We start from the raw sequence: 20,631 nt of genomic DNA on the forward strand, positions 1-20,631 counted from the left end.
TTTGGCATTGGGAGAGCATTGCTTTATTGATTACAGAATTTATGAAACAACCATATTCTAAGAAAGATTGAACCGTACAGAATGACAGAAAAACCAAGAGACCAACTACTTGCTTTCCAGTTGCTCTATTCAAACTATTCCTTAAGCTTTTAATATTGCAATGTCATAGCATTTCTCATTTTTTATAACACAAAGTTCCATTCTATAGTCATTCTTATAAATTTCTCTTCCATAGAGGCGACATTGTCCATGCTTTATAATCAGTCCATTGTTTCCTTCCAGCAACTCAAAATTGAATTTAAACCAAAATGCACCCTTTTCTGAAGACCATTATAAACATTTAGGAGAGCTAATGCTAGCTAGTGAACAAAATTTAAAAAACTGCTTCCCATTTAATCTACTCCTTTGGCATAATAAAGAATGCTATGATAGAGTGGATGTCACTTGATTTGACATTCTCATCTCAGTGTAAGCTGGAGTTGTAGCATTACTTGGATGAAGCAAGAGGATTCAGCTTTAGAGCTCCACCATTTTATATTGCAATTCAAAAATCTGGGTGCTATATGCAATTAAAATCTCTATTAGCTGCTGCTCTTTCATCACAGATTGTAGCAAAGCTTTATGAAGAAATTTGTGTAACTGAATTTGATTGAAGCTCTTTCATGATTATAAATTAAAAATAAAAGCTGTTTTCAAATCATGCTGCTCAGAAATCTATCTTGAGAAAGAATCTGCTGTGGCCTCTTGAAAATGGGATCATGCCCTTTTTTTGTTTTTTTTTTTTAAATATGCATGTGAGGGTAGGATTCTTTTGGGGTTATCATCAAACCATCACAGCCCATATGGCCTCCTGTGTAAATATACAGTGTGTGCCATCAGAAACCGTCTTTTCTTCTGGGACTGTGGGTAGAAAAAGTAGAGCAGGAAATGGAAAGCTGAGAGAGAAGCAGCCATGTAACCCAGCCCTTGAGTAGCTCTCTGCTTCCCTACCTCTAACAGTCCTGCTGAAAAGAGCATCACCAAGCTGGGAGCTGCTGTGCCAGCTAAATCAGGGCTGTGTTCCATGATCTCTCTGGAGCGAGGGACAAAGTAAGAGTAGAGGCTGTTAACAATGTATAAGGCACACGTTTTGCAAGGTAGCATGACAGACAGTGGATTTTGCTAGCCTCTCACTCTCTCAGCAGCATTTCCCATCAGCTGCAAGCCCAGCAGAACCATCAGGAAAAATGGTACTTGGGAGTGCAAATTTTGCATCACCTGGTTCTCAGCTGTTCCTTTTCTAGGGAATTTTTTCAAACAATCGCCCTCACCATGCTGAGTGAGGCTGGGAGTGATTCAGCACTGCACAGTGCTATCATCAAGGAGGGGGGCAATTGGACCATTTTGAAGAGCTGCCCATGAACTACAGATGTTCCCTTGCAGGCAGATACCCAGCTGTTTCACCTGGAGCTGTAATTGCAGCAGTTGACACATCAGTTTTAGGAGGGCTATTGAGAAGAGTGACAGAGCAGGGACTTGATGTTTCCAGGCAAGGCACTCAATCTTCTCCACAGCCTCCCCCTTTAGATATGAGCATCAGGCTAGAGACGGTCTGGGGCAAACAACAACTCAACAGCACTGTGTGGTGTCAGGAGTACAGATGAGAGCACAATCACCTGAAAGAAGGGGAACAAGAAGCAACAAGTCAAACTGAAAGGGATTGAGACAGTGCTAATGAGCCATAGATAGTAACTGTTTGCTTTATCCAGCTCTAGGCAGGCTGTCTGCTTCTGGTGTTTACTGACAGGGCAATACAACTTGTCCAGCAAAACTGTCTGCTCACTAATAACTGCAGTTAAATCGCTTTAAGGAGCATAATGACTGGTAGCATTGTATGCCTAAATGAATGTGTGCTTTGACACATTTCTACCCACACCTTACCTGGTGATTTATTGTGACTGCCAGTGCATTTACTGTGAGGCACCAGCTGATGAAGCCGTGGTTTCCTCTCCTATAGCACAGATTTGAGTGATGCCTGTTTCCTCTCAGTTGAAGGTAAGGTAAGCAACACAGAAGTGCCTGCTGCAGGAAGCCAGCCAGGCTCTTTTCAGACCAGGCACAGGCTGTTCTGCACATCAGGCTCAACCTTGAGCACTGTCAGTTGTTCACTTTGGCTTCTTCCAGTTTTTAATCCCAGACAGCTCTGATGAATGAAACCATCCCTCACTACAGCTATGATACGTATCCTGCTAGGTGCAGGTATCTGTTTTCCCTTAGTGAAAACCAGTATCTAATTATGTGGTGTGAAGGCTTCTCTGCAGAGCAAAGCTATCATCCAGGAGTGAGTGTATACACTCTTGCTGTGAGGAGCTAACCCAGGGTCAAAATCATAGGACACTGCTCTTACTGAGTCCCAAGTTTAGCAGTGACCATAGGGTCAGGATTGCAGGCGGGGAGCTGGGGGCAGATTTAATCATCCTAGCTCACTTGAAAATGAATTTGCTTCTTCAGCACAAAACCAAGGAGAGGGAGCACAAACATCAACAACAGAGTATGTCTGTGTGTCCATTTACTGCAGCAGCTATCAAATGCCTTGTGCTGTCCAAGTATGTGGTAATGCTGCATTTCAACTTTTTTTGTTGTTCCTTCTTTCTTTCATCTTTTCACTTCAGATACTGCAAAGGTCCCTTCTGTATTGGTGATAGCCTCCCCTTCACTTCTCCTCTTCCCTTGTCCTCCCACACAATCTGCAGCAAACTGACACTGATTATTTTTTCCTTCATAAGCTTGAAAAACTCTCTGTAACTTGCAGATGCCAAAGGCTGACACTGTCTTACTTATGTTACACGAGAATCAGAGTACAGCACAGTATGTGCTCATCTTGTTATCACGCAGCTTAACTCTGAAAAACACGAAGGGACACGTTACCAAAGTTGTTTGAGTGTACAAGCCAAACATCAACAATAGCCACTGACAGATAAAAGCAATTTCTTCTTGGAGTCCTACCACTGAACCCTCAGGGGATTTGTGCAACAAATAGCAACCCTAGAGAGAAAAATGAGATCTGCAACTTTAATGTCTCAGATGCTTGAATACAGCAGGACTTCTCTCCTTTCCCTCCAGTATCTACAAGGGCTTCTTGAGGGGGATAAATGTGAATGTTTGTTCTTTCATTTTTACAGTGAAGAGGACAATTGCCCAGATTAGTAGTGTCCATCTCTTTCCCAGACAGCTCACTTCAGGACAGTTCTTTGCAGACCTTCTCATTGATTGGTACTCCATGCCTGTCTTGCCCCATGCCTGTCTTTCACACATCACCTGAAGGGCTATCCCCTCCTAGTGGAAGCCAAGGTGGAAGAGACAGGAGTTCCCATCCTGACCCACTGAACTCCAATGGGAAGTTTCCCCTCAGCACAGCAGAAGGCAGGGAAGGATGCAGCTAACATGTAAAAGTGCATCTGAAAGAGTTCATGTCTGCCTGCCTAGATGGTTGGGCATGTTGGGAGAAGGGAGGGGGAAACATTCTCTCATGCTCTTTCCCTTTTATTACTCTCCTGATTAAAGCAGAAAAAGAGAAGTAATTTCTTCTTTCAAAAACAGGATAGTTCTCACTCATTATGGGGAGCTATTTACCACCATCCAAAACAAATGGTGCACAGGAAACACTATTCCTTTGTGCTTCTCCGTGAGAAATAAAATCATCATTCATATCCAGATGCAAAGCAGTTCTGTGGATGGAAACGTGTCTCTTATTCCATATTTAAATGTCATTTGCCTCAACTCCAAACAGTTGCTGAAGTAATCAGTGCACCCTGTCATTTTTTCTTCAATTACTTTACTCAATTTTTTGTACTTTCACATTTCTCCATTTTTCCAAGAGCCAGTAATTAGTATAAATGTTAGTGCCTTGTTTGACTGGAATGGATTTGGAAGGCCAGTGTTTCCTTGAAGCCTGAACCTGACTGTCTGAACAGCACAAAAAGGCTCTGTTAAACCCTGGCTTGAGTTAGATAAATGCCTGGCTTTTTGAAAAGAGAATAATCCTAAACAGGTGGTGCATGTTCACAGCTATAGTGCAGAAATCCAGGTAAAGCCAAAAAACTTACAAACATTTTTTTTTTGTGAGAGACTTGCACAACTGCTTAGTTTCTTCTTTCTCTTCCTCCTCCCACCTCTCCCCTGAAGTTCTTTCACCTCTAACACAGTGTATTTGGATAAAGGGCAAGATTCAGTAAAAGCTTAAAATGCTTTAGGAATCTGCCTCAGAGAGTGACCTGCTGCCAGGGTTAAGCCAAAGCAAAGCAACACCAGATCCCATGTCACCACTGTCAAGCCTTAAGTCCCTTTAGAAAGCCAGCTGAAAATCTCCCTGCATAGTTCTCAACCAACTCAGATGTTAACCCTCTGTTTATCTTTCAGGGTGTCTTAATACATTTTGTGTGTGGATTAACTTGTCCATCAGTGTGTCACAACTCAGTTCCCCTCCAAGAGAGAAAATTTAATTTGCTATTTTGAGGAGATTAGCAGTAGACTAATGGGGAAGAAATGTGTTATCAGATAAAAAAACCCAAAAACCTGCTAAAATGGTACTCCATCTTACAAAATACTGCTTGAGACTGTCTTGCAAAGCCAATTGAAACATGGAAAACACATGTCAAACTGAGGGGCTGTTCTGCCTTTGGTTGGCTCCATTTTGGTAATGATTTCTCACTAATCAAAACTGCCTTCCATAGGAATTGAAAACAAGATGTTTACAAGCCACCCTGGAAACTAGAGTTATGTTTATGATGTAGCTGGTTACACAGAACTTTAGAGTATTTGTATTACCCTGTGTATCTGCAGCACTCAACAGACACCTGATTGGTTCTCCACAATTAATGATGATTTTTAACATCTCAGGTGCCGCCAGAGCTCACCCATCCTCTTCCTCTCCCTCCTCCATTCTGATGACAGTTACTGTAGTGAAGTTCTGCTGCCAGAGAGTGGATGAGGCACAGATCAGCCACATGGACATTACTGAAGCTTCACTGTAAGAACCATCCTCCTTCCAGGAGCGCATCTAAGGGATGCAGAGACTTGGGGCTTTCTCCACATAACCTGCTTCAGGCTACTTAAGGTCTAGTAGTCAGGTATCTATCAGAGACACCTGGCCAGACACAGGAACAGTACAGCTGTATCTAAGTTATTTTACTTTGCTCCTCACCATTGCTAATTGGCACGTCTGCAGGAACCACTGAGAAGTCACCAGGTGGTACCCAGACTCCTGAGTATCCCTGCACTATGTCCCATAGATAGACTGCCAGGCACCCTGTAGCTTTCTGGACAGCAAATATTTCTGTTTATAAAGAATACAAAGAAATTAATCTTTTGAGACCTGATGGAAGCTACTTCAAATTAATGCCAGTTTGTTCTGAACTGTCCAACCTGAGTTTGAATTTTTGTTGCTGACTATAATGTGAAAAAACAGACCCTTGGTGCCTGGATGCTTGTTGCCTACAGATGTTTCACAGCAAAATCGTAACATCATTCCTGTCCCTGTCTGTGGCTTTCTGTAGCTTTGGTATCAGTGCTATAGGGAACACTGATGAATTTTCTTAGTTTTTGTTTGGATAGGAACTGTATGCTTAGAGCTGTTTTTTTACCTGGGTACCAGGTTTGCGCGTTGTTACCAAATCCTTCACCATTTTGACCTCAGAGACTGACACTCCTCCAACCATAAAGATGATCAGAAGAGGATGATCACCAGGGTGAGGGCGATTCACCTGTAAAATGAAGAAAATAATTATTTGTACTTGCTTCATACAGGTCCAAACCTAGGGATTACCAGCGATCAGCTCCCTAAGTGGCTAGAGGAAGACCAAAGAGGAAGCTCAGAAAGAAATATTCATGGAATGCTGTAGCAGCTGAGAGGAAATCAATGGGGATGATGCCCAGTTAGAACTAATTAACTGTTTCCAGGGAAATAAAGTCTCTATGGATTCCACTGAAACCTATGGGAGTTTCTCCTGAAGTCTCAGAGTTTCTCCCTCCATTCCTTCTTCATTACTTTCCTCCTTTTCCCAGAGTGGGAGGAGAGTACTTGGGTGGATATTTACTTTGGATACACATACACAGGAGACTTTAAGGAATGAGTGGTAAATTACAACTCAGTAGAAGAAAGGAGTCCAGCCTAAACATACTAGAATCCCTGCCTGAGGTCAATATGGAAAAGAATTTTATGCAATGTGTTTTCACTGGTGCAGTGAATAATTTTTACAATTCATCCAATAAAAATAAATCAGGTCCATTATAGTATAGAATCAGCTTATAGCTTGTTTCTATTCCATTTTCAATGTTTCTATGTCTGCCTTGTAAATAATAGAGAGAAACTTTAGTTCCAAGAAAATACTTGTTTCATTTTTTCCCAGTTGTCTTTGAAATTGCACAAACATCCCACTTCAGTTAAGACTTTATGAAACTGCATTTTAATTTTAAACATGAAGGTGATGCTTTACATCAGTTTCCTGTTAGCCACTTCTAGAAGTTGATGACTTTGCTGCTTCCTAGCAAACTGTTTTCCATCTTGAGAAAACACACTCCCTTGACGCTACCTTGATCCAGTCTTTGGGAGGGATGTCAACAGAGCCCATGCAATTGCTCTTGTCACATCACCCTGGAGCATGAAACACTCCAAATGTTTGGCTCTGAAAAGTGACAAAATAGTTTAATTCCTTTTTAGACTCTCTGCCTCCTTTCCTTGCATGAGCGTGGGCTTTTAACAGCATTCACTCGACAGAATGAAAGTGGTGTCAACCCATGTTTGGGCAGAGCAGGGTTCTTTTGCTTCCCCCACCACACCAGCTTGCTTTGATTCTTGTGGCTCCAGCTCCTGGGGGTACAGCTCTTCTTCTTTTCCTTATTGTGGCTTTCCTATATTTAGTCTTTTTGAGCTTTTTCATCCTTCAGGTCTGTCAGGCTTTCTGTCTGGTAACCTTCTGCAAGGACTCTTCCTTTTGAAGCACAGGGAGATGCCCTGTCCTCTCTCCAGGCTAGCTGGCTTTGATTACATGGGGCTCCCTGTTCAATGCTGCTCCCCTGGCAAAGAGCTCTTGAATTGCTGAGTGTTTGAAACTAGTACAAAAGCCTTAGACAGATGTATTAGCTAGCTGAGTGTTTGCACACTGGGTATTTATTCTCCTACTCACCCTGACTTCGCTGGCCATCTTCATTGAGCTGATGGCACAGATAGCAAACATCCTACAATTCCAGGGCACATTTCCATTGCCAGGAAAGTGGTCACAACACCACACATGCCTGGAAAATACCCTTTAGCACGTGGTGTGACACTTGGGAATGGTGTTGTGCAGAGCCAGGAGCTGGATTTGATAATCCTTGGGGGCTCATTCCAACTCTGAATATTCTGTGATTCTGGGATTTTATGATTCTTAGTATCTTTCCTAGCAAAAACAAACTCATAATAAACATGCATGCAGAACATTGGGCACACTGAAAGGACACTCAGTATAAGAATCAGAAAACATGAACTTTCAGGGTAATGTTAAAGAGAAAATATCTTGACAAATAATTTCCTTCAGTCAAAATAAACCTAGATCCAAACACATGGTGCCTATATAAAACTTACTATTTTTCAGAAGACTAAAGTTCAAACCACAAATTCCAGAAATGCAAATTGAAAATGCTATTAGGCATGCAAACTCTAAATTAAATTAAAACAGAAATGAAAAGGGTCTTGGAATCTGTAATTTTGTTATGCTTTGTGTAAGTGTTTTGAAGGAGGACAATACTTTGGGTACAAAATATTTGGCTGTGTTAAGAATGCAAGTTTCAGCCAATATTTTTTTTTTGTTTGTTTGATAATACAACCACCCAAGACTCTCTCTTTTGAAGGAACTGGCTGTGTGTAGCTGAACACAACTCATTTCAGTGATACGGAAGAAGAACTGAAATGGGTTGCAAACAAAAGCATTGTGTATCTTCTGGGATCCTTCTACAGTTAGGTTGATTTGGGACATTTCCAATGCCTCTGAATTTACTGTGAAATCTGAATTTTGCCAAAATCCCTGAGTGAAATTCACTTTCAATTCAAAATGCCATATATTAAAAAAAAATTTGGAAAGCTGTCTCAGGCAATTAAAAAGATTAAACAAAAACACCTCAAAACCATTATGTTGACATGAAAGAGCCTAAAGGAAGGGGGGATGATGCCCTGAGCCAGCAGAGTGTCGCAGCAGGACATTCTCCCCAGCTCACCATACAGGGTATGCTCAGGATGCTAGTGATCAGAGGGCTCTTTGCTGGTGCAAGTGTGGAGGGGAGAGAGAGAGGAGGAGGAGGAGGAGGTGGTAAAACAGGGTGGCAGTGGTCAATAAAACTCTAAAACTGAAACAGGGTCAATAAAACTCTGAAACAGAAACAGGAAGGCATTAGAGGACAGGTTTGTTCTCATGGCTTATGGCAGCTCACAAAACAGTTTTTTTTTCTGAGGAAAGTCAGCAAAAACAATTGTTATTGTTCTGTAACTCACCCAAAAACAACAGCACTGATGATTCTGGTATTTGTGACCAACCAGAAACCAATTATTTAGCTCAATAACTGGAAAAAGGAAAACATGTGAATCACCAGAAACTAGGCTGCTGTGTAGGGCACTTGATATCAATGATAGCAAGCTCAGATCATCACAAAACACATGTGGCCTAGAGCAGCAGTCAAAACAGGAGTCCTTGAGGCAGGGGAGCTTTTTCCCTTCACCATCCCTTAGCTTCAAAACAAACATATCTAACCATTTCTGGATGAGAGGTATCTTTAAAAGCCGGTCCTGAACTAACACACCTGAGGCAATCACCAAAGTATTTTTATGTGAGTTGTCATTTATATTCAGGCATTGAGAAGAAAACAAAAATAAAGAAGCTCACAGAATAATTACTGTGTTGATGGTGTGATTGTGTCAGAAATACAGGCTGGTCAGACACTCATTCATACAACTGAGCACATGCCAGCAAGCCAGGCTACAAACTACGGGAGCAAGCATGGACACATATTTGTGAAGTATGTGATGATGCCTATGAAATGTTTATCCTATGCAAGATACACTTGCTCATCCCTTAAATATTCCTTATAATAGAATATTTGTCTTACCAGGAAAGATGCATTTACAGGTAAATATTGCTATAACTACTTATGCCTCTCTTTCACACACCCACCCACACCTTCTAAAAGGATAGATTAGTCCTCAAACTAGTTAAAGGTGTCAATCTCTCCATCTAACTATTTAGGCTTTCTGAAGTCCTTATAGTCTTCTTTTTTTCTTTATTCTTCTTCTTCTTTTTTTTTTTCTTTTTTTTTTTTTTTTCTTTTTAAGAATAAGCTATATTCCTGCTTAAAAATTCTTCAATTAAAAAAATACAATGAAATCAATAGAATTGTGAGAATTACTGGCAAATTAAACCAATAATTAAAATAAATACTTGGGTGTACCAGCCTGGTTACTTTGTTTGATAGTGGAATGTGTTTTTAATTCTACTATTTTTGAAGTGCTGATATAAATTTTTCAGTTCTGACACAAGAATAGAGATATATTGGGTCAGTTTTTCTATATGTATCCTCTGTTGTCTTAGGGCTTTATCATTAGCTATGAAGAACTGAGAATTTCAATTTAGGAACCTATCTGAATATATTTTGGAAATCCATTTCAACTCTGGAAACAGACTCCTGAAAAGAAGCACTTTATTAGTGTGTTATTAGGATTTTATAAACTTTTAGATTTAGAATTTGGATTATGTGCTCAATGCTAATTTCTTTGAAATAACAGAAAAACAACTTTGTTATCTTTGTTATTCTGATACTGGGTTCTAGAATAGTACCAACACAACAGTCTAAATGATTTTTGTCACCTGACTTTATATGCAGGTCTAGCAGGAATTTTCACAACAGAGAAAGAACCATTTTTTCTTTTCTGTTACCATAGAATCACAGAATCAAGTTGGAAGGAGTCTTTGTAGCACATCTAATTCACCTCCTTGCCCAAAGCAGGGCCAACTTCAAAATTATACCAGGTTACTTAGAGCTTTGTTTGGCCAACATTTGAATATTTCAGAGACAGAGAATTCACTGGACTTAACCACTCTTACAGTTAGAATTTTTTTTCCTTTATTCAACTGGAATTTCCCTTGCTACAACTTGTAAGGACAAAACTGCCCAAAGTTTGTTGTTCTCTTCCATGCAGAGGGGTGGTGGTGGTAACACAAAGAAAAACACCAGGCACAGTACTGAAATGTACTGCACTCATAACCATAGTATTGATGTGGTTTGATGTGAATTTAGGGTTGTTTTCAACAGAGAATTCAGGATATGCAATAAGAAAGGCTGAATGCACAACATGCTGGCTACTCCACACTTCAAATCTGTAAATATTTAGCAGGCACTTAGCATGGGCTAATTTGTAAGGCAGAGTAAATTCTTGTAGAATGACTGTCTTAAAACATGCTAAGAGGATCCACAAAGAAATGTCTAATTTACAGGCTTCCTTCCTTCCCCTATGGTATAAGTTGAACCATATCAAATTATAGCAAAGGTATTGAATATGGAGTTCCTCCTTCATTCCCTGTGATTGTTCATACTTCTCTCCTATCTCAAGGCTGCTGACTGTCCTTAAAGTCCTTTGCTGCGGTGCCATGTCAATTGAATGCCTTTTGGAATGCCAGGTAGGTTGACACTCATTTGTTTGTTGGGTGTCTCTGAGGAGCCTTAAAAGCTATGAGTTAGGACTTCCCTTTAGCAAAGCCACATTGCCTCTTCCCAGATATATCACCCTTATTTTGGTGTCCATTGTCACCCTTATTTAGATGTTCAGCCTGCTCCATTCCTTTTGTTGTGTTCAGGAGGCGCTACCTGTCTGCACTGTACCTACTATGTGGTGCCTTGAGCTATTCCCAGCCCCACTTCAAGGATTTAACTCTCCTAACCTCCCCTTAAGTTCTGCTGAACAGTATAATAAAATCAGCTACTGCTGCATGATGCTCTGACCTCAGGAAAATCTTACAGACGATCTTGGGAAGGGTTTACCTTCATAAACATGCTGAAGCCAGTTTTAAGGAGATCAGTGAGGCCTGATGAAATATGCTCAATATCAACAGGATCGGGCCGATCAGAATTACAGATCTCTTCCACTACCTGTTTCAGCAGAGGTTTGTAAGAAGCCTGTACAAAGAGAACAACACACTGTGAGTAAACCTGCTTAGACTCAGTGACACCGTGATTCTAAATATTTTATTTCTATTAAAGATTACAGAAATAATTATCAGAATGTATTATATATAATACATATAGAATACAGAAATGAAAGCATTCAGAGAGACTGTGACCTTGACTGCAGATGGTGTGCACCAGCACAATATCAGACTGAAAAGAGTGGAAGAGAGCCACACAATTACTCTGCCCCATGTATATTGTATCAGTAAAGAGAGACAAGGAGGAAAGGGGGGACTTTTACTTCCTCTGGAATCTTTCTGGAAGTAATACAGAAATGGATAACCATATGGATGAGACTCTGTTGCCCATTGTGCACCCAGATCTCATTCCCTTTTCAATGATTTTACAAACACCTAAACAAGGATTTTTTTTTTTAAATTCACCACTCCTGCATTATTCCAAGTGTCATGTCCCCACTGAAGTCTGGATATCAGCAGGGAAGGGAAGAGGCCAACCTGCCTGTTTGTCCCTCATGGGAGAGCAGAGCCAAGGAGTCCCTGTTAGTCCTTTACCTTCCAAGGCCATGGCAATCCACATAATACTTCCACTTGGGGAAGACTTTTGAAAAACAGGTCAGTCTACCCCACCGTTACCATGAACATCAGAGCTTCAGAGAAGTTAGGGGCTAGGAGAAGTGGAAAATATAAAGGTACAAATGGTCAACATGCTGGAAGGTCTACTCCCAAAGGATCAACCTTGTATCCTCCTCAGGATCCACAAACTCAGGCTGAATATGAAATAGTAGCCTAATAATCTCCATATTCCAAGCAAGGTTTAAACCACTCTGACATGCTGAAAAAAAATTTAAGATAAAATTTTAGGAACCAGTGGAAAGATCTTTAATGAAAATTCAAGTTTACTTGGTTTACAGACAGAGCTTTGTATTACTGCTTTTAACTGCAACAGAACCATGACCATTTCAGAACATGCAACTGTCTTAGAAAATGAGCAGCTTTAAAATTAGCACACTTACTTGGCTTTGGGACTGCCCCAGGTATACATCATCCCTTAGATTACTTAGGGGAATGAAGTGTAACATCATTAATTTTGCAAAGATGATATCTACAAAGACAGCTTGCAAGATAATAGTAAAAATGGATGAAAAATAAAACACAAACCACTTGGCTTGAAACTAAAATTTTCTGGAGTCATTAAAGAAATGTTTTTCATCCAACACTTTAGAGTGAGAAACAAAGCTTACAGTTTTTTAATACAGTCCTGTCAACAAAGATTTATACAACTCATCTAGTTCTTCTCACAACATGTGCATAATTTTTAGTTGAGCCAACAAAGCAAATTACAGCAGACATGAGCTGCAGGATCTTTTAGAACATGTCAAGATTTCTGTCAAATCTAGTCACGCAATAAACAACTGTTTGAAAATACACATGCAGGCATGAAGTCCTATTTATAAAAATCTGTTTAATATCTTCATAGATGAGGAACAGAAGAACATTAGTAATTAAATATTTTTGGAGCAGAGATCAAATCACAGTTTAACAGAGAGGCTTACTCCACAAAATTAAAAGAAAAAGAGCATCTGACTGAAATGAAAAATATAATTCAGACAAAAACTATGTACTCAAAAGACATGAAAAATGTGCTATGATTTTGCATGTCTGAATTTTCAGCACCAAAACTCAGTGCCCTTCAAAACATCCCAGTCAGAGTACACAGATACTAAAATACAGATAGTATGATCACCCACTTTTTTTAAGTATAATGGTTTCAAATATTTTTAAAAAATCTTTTATGATGTGGAATTAATCTTCTATATTTTTAGGTTGTTTGGTGGTTTTTTTGTGTACTACCCCCAACAGCTGCATCAGTTTCTATCTCATATAATGAAACTTTTATCAACTTTAAATTTTAGCAGGTACAAATTTGTTTAAAATAGCTGTTAAAAACCTCAATAGCTATGGGACACATCCCATACAAGATTATAAAGGGGAGAAGAGAGAGAAACAGAGAGAAAGAGAAAATGAGAAAAGGAGAGTGAGGGATGGAAGAAGGAATAGAGGAAGGGAATGAGGAAGACAGAAATACACCTATATCAAAATGAAAGTAGTTTCAAAAACAGGCAAAATTCTATTCTTGCATGGTCACTACATGAACTAGTTTGATAATGTGACGAAAACGTTTATCATTTTATGTAAGACATACAAACTATACGCTACAAAAAAGTCCTTTTAAGAGACTATCCAATTCCCAGTTACTTATCCATAGAAACCTGGAGGCTTCCCAGCTTTTAACAGACAAAGTGAAAAAGTATGTAGAGGATAAGCCCATTCCCACAGCACTAAGCAGGTTTGGTGGTGAGTGTGGTCACAGGGCACTACTTCTTCTGACACGTTAAATTGATCACACCCAACACCTGCCAGTCAAAAGAAATGCCCATTTCTAGAGAACTGTGTCACGGACAATCACATACTGCCTGCTTATTTCTACTATTACAAATCTTCTGGACTTCCCTCAGCAGAAGGTTTGTCCTACTCAAGCAACTAGATCCCCTGCATGGCTAGATTAAGGGGCTGCAAGGTGTTAATATATCCCTTGCTGTGTTCCAGGACTTATCTCTAAGCAAGCAAAGTGGATTATATCCAAAGGACACACAGATGATAATTACACTTCCAGGAAACTTTTCTTATCATCTCACTGCCCCTGCACTGAACTGTATGAAATGTTTAACAATTTTCCCCAGTTTGGACACCAGACTGGTCCAAACTGCAAGAAGACTTTAGGAACAGGTTTTCTTCACCTTAGACTTCCAGTGACATTTTGCAACACTCATGTTCTTACAAAGCAATGCTTAATTTGAACTACATCCCTTTGCTGGTCTACAGCACTGTTAGAAGTTTGGAAGGATTTCTTTTCTGGCTCAAGGCTAAAATCATGTTTTATGATCTCTCTCTAAATCACTGCTTTCTCCTGTAAAACTCTGTTTTGAACTGGAAAAGGTCTTCAGGGGAGACAGAGAGAAGGAAAACCACTGTCTACTGTGATGACCTAAAGCAGTATTGTAGATCATATGTTCCTATTTCAGAAACAGAATCTGCATTTGTCACCTATTTACAAACAGGTTTGTCTCTCATGCTTACAGGGACGGGAAAGAAAAGACAAGAATATGGCTGCAGACACCCTGCCTTGAGTGGTCTAAGTCGAGATCCATCTTGACCTAGCCCTGCCTTTCACAGGCAGTCATATCATTCCACAGTGCTGCAGAGCAAAGCCCAAATTTCTTCCCCAGAGCTGACACTGATATGCATATGCCTGAGACTGGACAAAGAACTTAAGGAAGTTTTTGTTGACTAGGTCGAATATAAAAATCTCTGCTTAAGTATCTTCCTCATGGGCAGAATGTGCATAGGATTAGCATGTCCACAAAATTAGTGCTGTAATTTTGACAGCATGCTAGAGAAATAACAAACACAGGGAAAAGAAAGCTACACTTGCCTGGTGGGTGTTGCTGCCTGGATTATGTATGGAATTAAACTGTTTCATGTGCATTCGGACTCTGGCAATATCCCTGAGGGACCGAAAGATACTGTCCATTGCATCTGTGGCTTTCTGAGATGTCAGGTTCAGTGACGAGTCACAGCCTAAAGAAATAAAGAAACACAGCTGAGTGAGTGAAAAATGTTCATGTGTTTTGATAATAAACAGTAGGAAAAGGGTAACTGGGAGGAAATTTTAAATTATTTTCATCATATTATATTCTAGAAACAGCATGTCCTCAGCATGGCACAAGCCTCTGCAGATAAGCAAGAAGGCAAAAATTCTGGACAGCAGGCAAAGTGAAGGCCTTTGTAATCTCAATCACACAGCATATTCATCAGCACAGAGTATGTTTTTGCTCTTCACAAACAGAAAGGTTCCATGCTAGCAGACCCCAGAGAAGAGCCCCCTGTTATGTGGAAAGGAGCCAGCTGGTCTGCTGGTCTGCTTGGGTAAACAGCCATGAAGCAGGGAACTGCTCCTCCCAGGCTGCTGACTCCAAATACATTTCTTACCTTTGTGACAAGAAAATGGAAGAGTCTGTGCTAAATACAGCAGAAATGTCAGCCAGGCATTGGAAAGAGCTGCATGGTCACAAAAAAAAAGTTTTTATCCCTCAAAGTGGCAGGGTTATTACTTCTAATGTATTTTTCCAATGCACTTCTGCTAAGGTATAATGCTTATCTTCCGCTAAGGCTAAATTGCAATTACAGGACCACCTAAAATGCCCCTCTGGGTGGCCAGACAGTGCCTTGGAAAACATAAATTCTTAGTCTTGGCTCCATCCCCCTCACCACAGGACCAATACTGCACAGAAGCATTGAAAGTAATGTTTTCTCGGCTCCACTGCTGATGAGAATTAGCCAAGTGAGAGGTAAGTGGGTCACCTGACATTTTTATTGCCTTGTCAACACACTTCTACTCCTCTTGACATCTCTGCCTGCCTCTCTTCTTGTTTGACTTTTCATCCCTGTGGCAGAAAATCCACCACAAAATAACCTTTCTTGCCACACGCTCACACCAACACGCTCACTCCTGCTTATTGCTATTGTCTTCTCCAGGGATGCTGCTTCTGTGGCTTCTGTGTCCATCCTCCAGTTCAGAAACCAATCCCACACCAGCAAACCTCTATGTCTGTGCAGAATCCTGCTGAGAGGGTAGAGTCTCCCTGCAGGTCCAGCTTGCACTGTGCTGCACCCATGGAGTCTGGCACTGAAAACAAACATCCAGACTGTCAAGGAGACACCTGGATTTTTGGGAAGGAGATCTCTGAACAAACTTTCCTCTGCAACTGACAAAGGAACTACATACAATATAAATGCATACACACATATACACTTACAGAGCTCTGAAACTATTCCTACAAGATGGTGATTAGACACTGAGCTCTCACTTGTCTGAATATTGTTTGTTGAGAAGAGGTGTAGGAGCATCGGTGCACTGGGCTGTGTTCAGCTCTGCCTTCTGGCAAAACCAAAAGTGCATCTTGAGGAACACTGCAGCAGGGAGGGGCCAATGTCCATTTCCAGTCTCCACAACAGTGCTGTGCTGGACCAGTTTGGGACCTCGAGATGGCACTGGGAATTGAAGATCCAGTCTGGCTGTTTATGGCTGGCCCGACAGAGGGAAAAGACATGTACTTTCAAAGTTTCTCTAAAATGTGACTTCCTTGGGACTTTCCATCAAGAAATATCATGTCTGAGGAAACTAGGGATTTCCAGCCTGACATCCAGTACTTAGTTTTTTAATGTAAATGAAAAAATAAGCTTTCTTTACAATCTCTTATTGTTGAAATCAAATCTCTGAAGGCTGCTGTCTAACTGTTGCACTGCACTAGGGTTATAGAGGGGACCCAGGTTTCCTTCCAGCCTGGGGAACAACAGAAGCTTGTTCTTTACAAGTGGCAGGCAGCTACAAATCACCTCCCATTCACACCTTCCCTGCAAATGGGGCTCTGCAGCATATGGAGAGCAGAACACAATCCCTCTTCTCTACTTGCTTCATGCTACCAAGAAATCTGCTCCTTTTACAACAGTGAAGAGGTGGAATACATTAGCTGCTGCACAGCTCATGTACTAATTAAAACAAAACTTCCTGTTACTGTTTTTTCTTGGGAAGTTAAATGCCATTTGGAGAGCATGCTGAATAAATTCTTTTGAATCCCAAGCCCTATTATATATGGGATAAGGCATTTAAATAAAATTTGAGGATTTCCTGTTTCCTTGAAGAAGCCCAGTTGTGGAGAAAAAGAAAATCACCACTAACCTGCAGAGGACTCAAGATTTTAAAGAACACTTTAAAAGTGTTTAAAGCTAGTTCTGCAGTAAGTGATGCCCATCCTCACCAATATTGCTTCTGTTCTTCTCCTATCCACTTGTGCCAAATTTGAGGAAAATTAGTCTGTTTGGGGCTGCATTCAGTGCCTACCAGGCTGAGACTTTTTGAACATTTTCATGAGCAAAAGTACACCTCCTCTTAAGCAACACATCTGCATAACCATTAGTACCACAATTAATCCATTTTCACAAAAAGTTTGAAAAAAAGGAGAATGAATGGACAGGTTGTTTTCTACAGTACTGAGTGACACAGGAACTGAACAGGACCAGCTTTTCTACTGATTTCTGAAACTGGAAGGAAAATGCTTTAAGAAAAGGACATGAGCACTGTGAACCCATGAGATCTATAATTATAGAGCAGCACGTGATTGATTATCCTCCCTCTGCCTCACAAAATGTAACAAATGAGTATTTCAGACCTGAGTTTCAGGAGACTTTTCACTGTGCTTAGTCTCTTTTGGTACACATAAAGGCATTATAAACAAACATCTTCTTTCTCTAAAGCAGTATGATAATGATCAACATTTTGTGAAGGACTTTAATAATTCAGAGACATCACTAGGCCTATGATTCTTACAAAGTTAAAAGTTTAGGAAAGCTGAAAGTTTATCACTGTTTTATTGGTATTAACTTCAGCTCTCTCCAACTTAGGCTCTCTCTGTAACCCTTTTACAAAAATAAACCAATGTAAACCCTGCAAACCCTGGAACAGAGCCAGTAGAGTAACCAAGCCATTTCAGAGGCGCACATTGAATCACAGGCTAAACCAGAAAACTTGCACTTTGAGGGAGAGAAAATCCAGCATCAGGATTTTATTATGCAGGATTTCATTATTTTCTAGATATGCAGAGTTAATATGCTTGTCAGCAAAAGACAGAACAAGAGAGATAAAGGGTTCCTTGAAAGTCAGAACTCAAAATACAGCACTATGATATTAATTAAAATCTTCTATTTTTATACTTTAGGTGATAGCATAGCAATGGGGGCCCTTCTTTTTCTAGCAGATAAATCCAAGGACCTACATATGCACAGCCAGAGACATACGTTTTACAATAGTTTTGGTATATTTGTGCACTAAGATTTTTTATGCAAAAGTAGGTACAAATGTGTACAGTGACACAGACCACTGCTGGTTTTTGCAGGGTAAAAAAGAGTTTTTAAACCCAAAACTAGGATGTAATTTGCATAATTCTCCTGTCACTTCTCTTCCCTATGGATTCTGCCATGCATTTGAATATTTATTCTTCAATCTGATTTGTACTGAATTGTCTGATGCTCTCTGATGCATCTAAAAAGTGAAGCTGCTAAGTGAGTGTGACACTGTGGGACAAGGAAAGACAGGCCAGAACACAAGGAATCTGCCATTTCCCCATAGTTAAAAGAGTAGAAGGTGAAAAATTGTAGTTTAGTCCATTTTAGTTTGGGGGATTTCAGAAGAAAGGTGTGTTCTACAGCCCTTGAGAAGAGAGTGTCCAGAAGGGACAGATGCAGTGATACCTGTGACAGCACATCCATTCCTAGGGCTTTGAGAGGGTCCTGCTCTGTGCTCACTCTGTCCTCTGCACCCCCAGCCAGAGCATGTGTGGTGCTGGATGGACAGTCAGGTCTGTACTGCTGGTAGCTCACATCATAAAAAAAAATAACATGACTGTTTTGCTGAAGCCCTAGCAAAGCAGTGTGTTGGTGCTGCTGGCAGAGAGAGGAAGAAGCTCATCAGCTGGGGAAGGGCTGGCATAGACCTATGCAGATAACCTGTCCCTATCCACAGCCTTAGGATGCTCTTTTCCCATCTTCTGCCAGCAACCATAGCAGATTTCTAAGGTATTATCCCAATTCAATCCCTTTTCTCACCCTCCCTCTTCTCTCTGTCTTCTGGAATGGCTCCTTGCCCCAGTCATGCCTCAGCCCTTTGTGGCTTTGGGAGCCTGAGCTCAGCTTGGACCACACAGCTGCAAAACCACTCCAACCCCAAAAAGGGTAAGTTATTTTTGCACCAGAACTCAAGAGACCCAAACTCTTCCAAGGTGTCCAGGAGCTTAGCATCAGTGTCAGATTGGGAATTTGAGATACCCCAGTCCTGGACTTGACCCTTCTGCCAGTCCATGCAGCACTGAATCACAGAATCATAAAATGGTAAGGGGTTGAAATGGACATTAAAGATCATCTAGTTCCAGCTGCCCTGCCATGGGCAAGGACATCTTTCACTAGACCAGGCTGTACAAGACCTTATCCAACCTGTCCTTGAACACTGTTGGGTGTGGAGCATCCACAACTTCCATGGCCAACCTGTTCCAGTGTCTAACCATACTCACAGTTAAAAAATTCTTCCTAACATCTATCTTAAATTTCCCCTCTTTCAGTTTGTACCTGCTACTTTTTGTCCTATCACTACAGTTCCTGATGAAGAGTCCTTCTCTGGCTTCCTTGTAGGCCCTAATCAGATTCTGGAAGGTTGCTATGAGGTCTCCACACAACCTTCTCCTCTCCAGGCTGAACAGCTCCAGCTTTCTCAGCCTGTCTTCACAGACAGGGGAGGTGCCCTAGTCCCCTTATCAACTTTGTGTCCCTCCTATGGACTTCTTTCAATAGTTCCATATCCTTCTTATGCTGGAGAGCCCAGACCTGGATGCAGCATTCCAGGAGGGGTCCCACAAGAGCAGAGCAAAAGGGGACAATCACCTCCTTCAAACTGATGGCCACACTCCTTTTGATGCAGCCCAGAATTTGGACTGCAAATGCTAGAAGGCAGAAAAGATAGAGAGCAGGAGGAAAGCACAGAATAGCAGCATATGGGGAAAACACTAGAAAAGAGAGAAAAATGCACACAATATCAAAAATCGAAGTTCTGTGTTTCTATAGATTTAATTTATGATCTGATTGCCACATGGAGAATGAAAACAGTGATATGTTTTGGGGCAGTCACCAGCACCACGCAATGCAGGTGATGGTATGGATCTGGTGTCTATGACAGGAGGAGAGTGTGCCCGACCCCACTTCCAAGGAAACCACAGAAGCCAGCATTGTGACTGACAAAGATGCAATTTGTAGTTTTATTCTCATCACAACAAACATCTCCTATTTGAAAGAAAAGCCCAGGATGGTTTTTTAAAGAATTAACTAAATTTAGAATCCTGTATCTCTCTGCTTCAGCTTCTAAATATGCATCCACATTTAGCAGTGCTGAGCATCCAGGGATTGCACATGTATGTCTCCAAGGGCATTTCAGCACATTATCTGATCTTTATTACACAGGGACACATCCTGCAAGTTCTGGGGTTCCTTGAGGAGCACTGTGCTAGGAAAGGTTTTTTTGGCATCAAGTATTTGAACTCTCTTCTGGAAACTGCTCTTTGGTGTACAAGGCACACACACAGCCCATGTGGATAAGTATTTTGATGGATCTCAAGCTCTAAAGCTGCACATGTCAAAATCTGGCCACTTACCTGCGCAATTAAATATGGATTTAAGAGTTACCTTAGAAGAGTAAATGTTTTTTTTTAATTTTGGCCTTAATATCTGTCATTTGGATGTTTCTATTCTACAGGAATATTTTATTGCCTTCTCCTTGCCAAAA

At 40.8% G+C, this 20,631-nt stretch overlaps 1 protein-coding gene across 1 annotated transcript in view; it reads right to left on the reverse strand.

Annotated features, from left to right (window-relative positions):
• Window positions 1–20,631, reverse strand: part of SCFD2 (sec1 family domain containing 2) — a 189,196-nt gene continuing 168,565 nt past the window's right edge. Inside the window, exons 6-9 of the mRNA XM_005518016.3 lie at window positions 14,680–14,825; window positions 11,041–11,175; window positions 5,622–5,741; window positions 1–1,655 (exon numbers count right to left, since the gene is read on the reverse strand). Of these exons, the coding sequence (XP_005518073.3) occupies window positions 1,581–1,655; window positions 5,622–5,741; window positions 11,041–11,175; window positions 14,680–14,825 (476 nt within the window). The 3' untranslated portion in view covers window positions 1–1,580. The remainder of the gene's footprint in view (window positions 1,656–5,621; window positions 5,742–11,040; window positions 11,176–14,679; window positions 14,826–20,631) is intronic.

Source organism: Pseudopodoces humilis, chromosome 6 (assembly GCF_049639895.1).
Source record: "Pseudopodoces humilis isolate 2021_Gansu_Grassland_sample_001 chromosome 6, ASM4963989v1, whole genome shotgun sequence".
NCBI lineage: Eukaryota > Metazoa > Chordata > Aves > Passeriformes > Paridae > Pseudopodoces > Pseudopodoces humilis.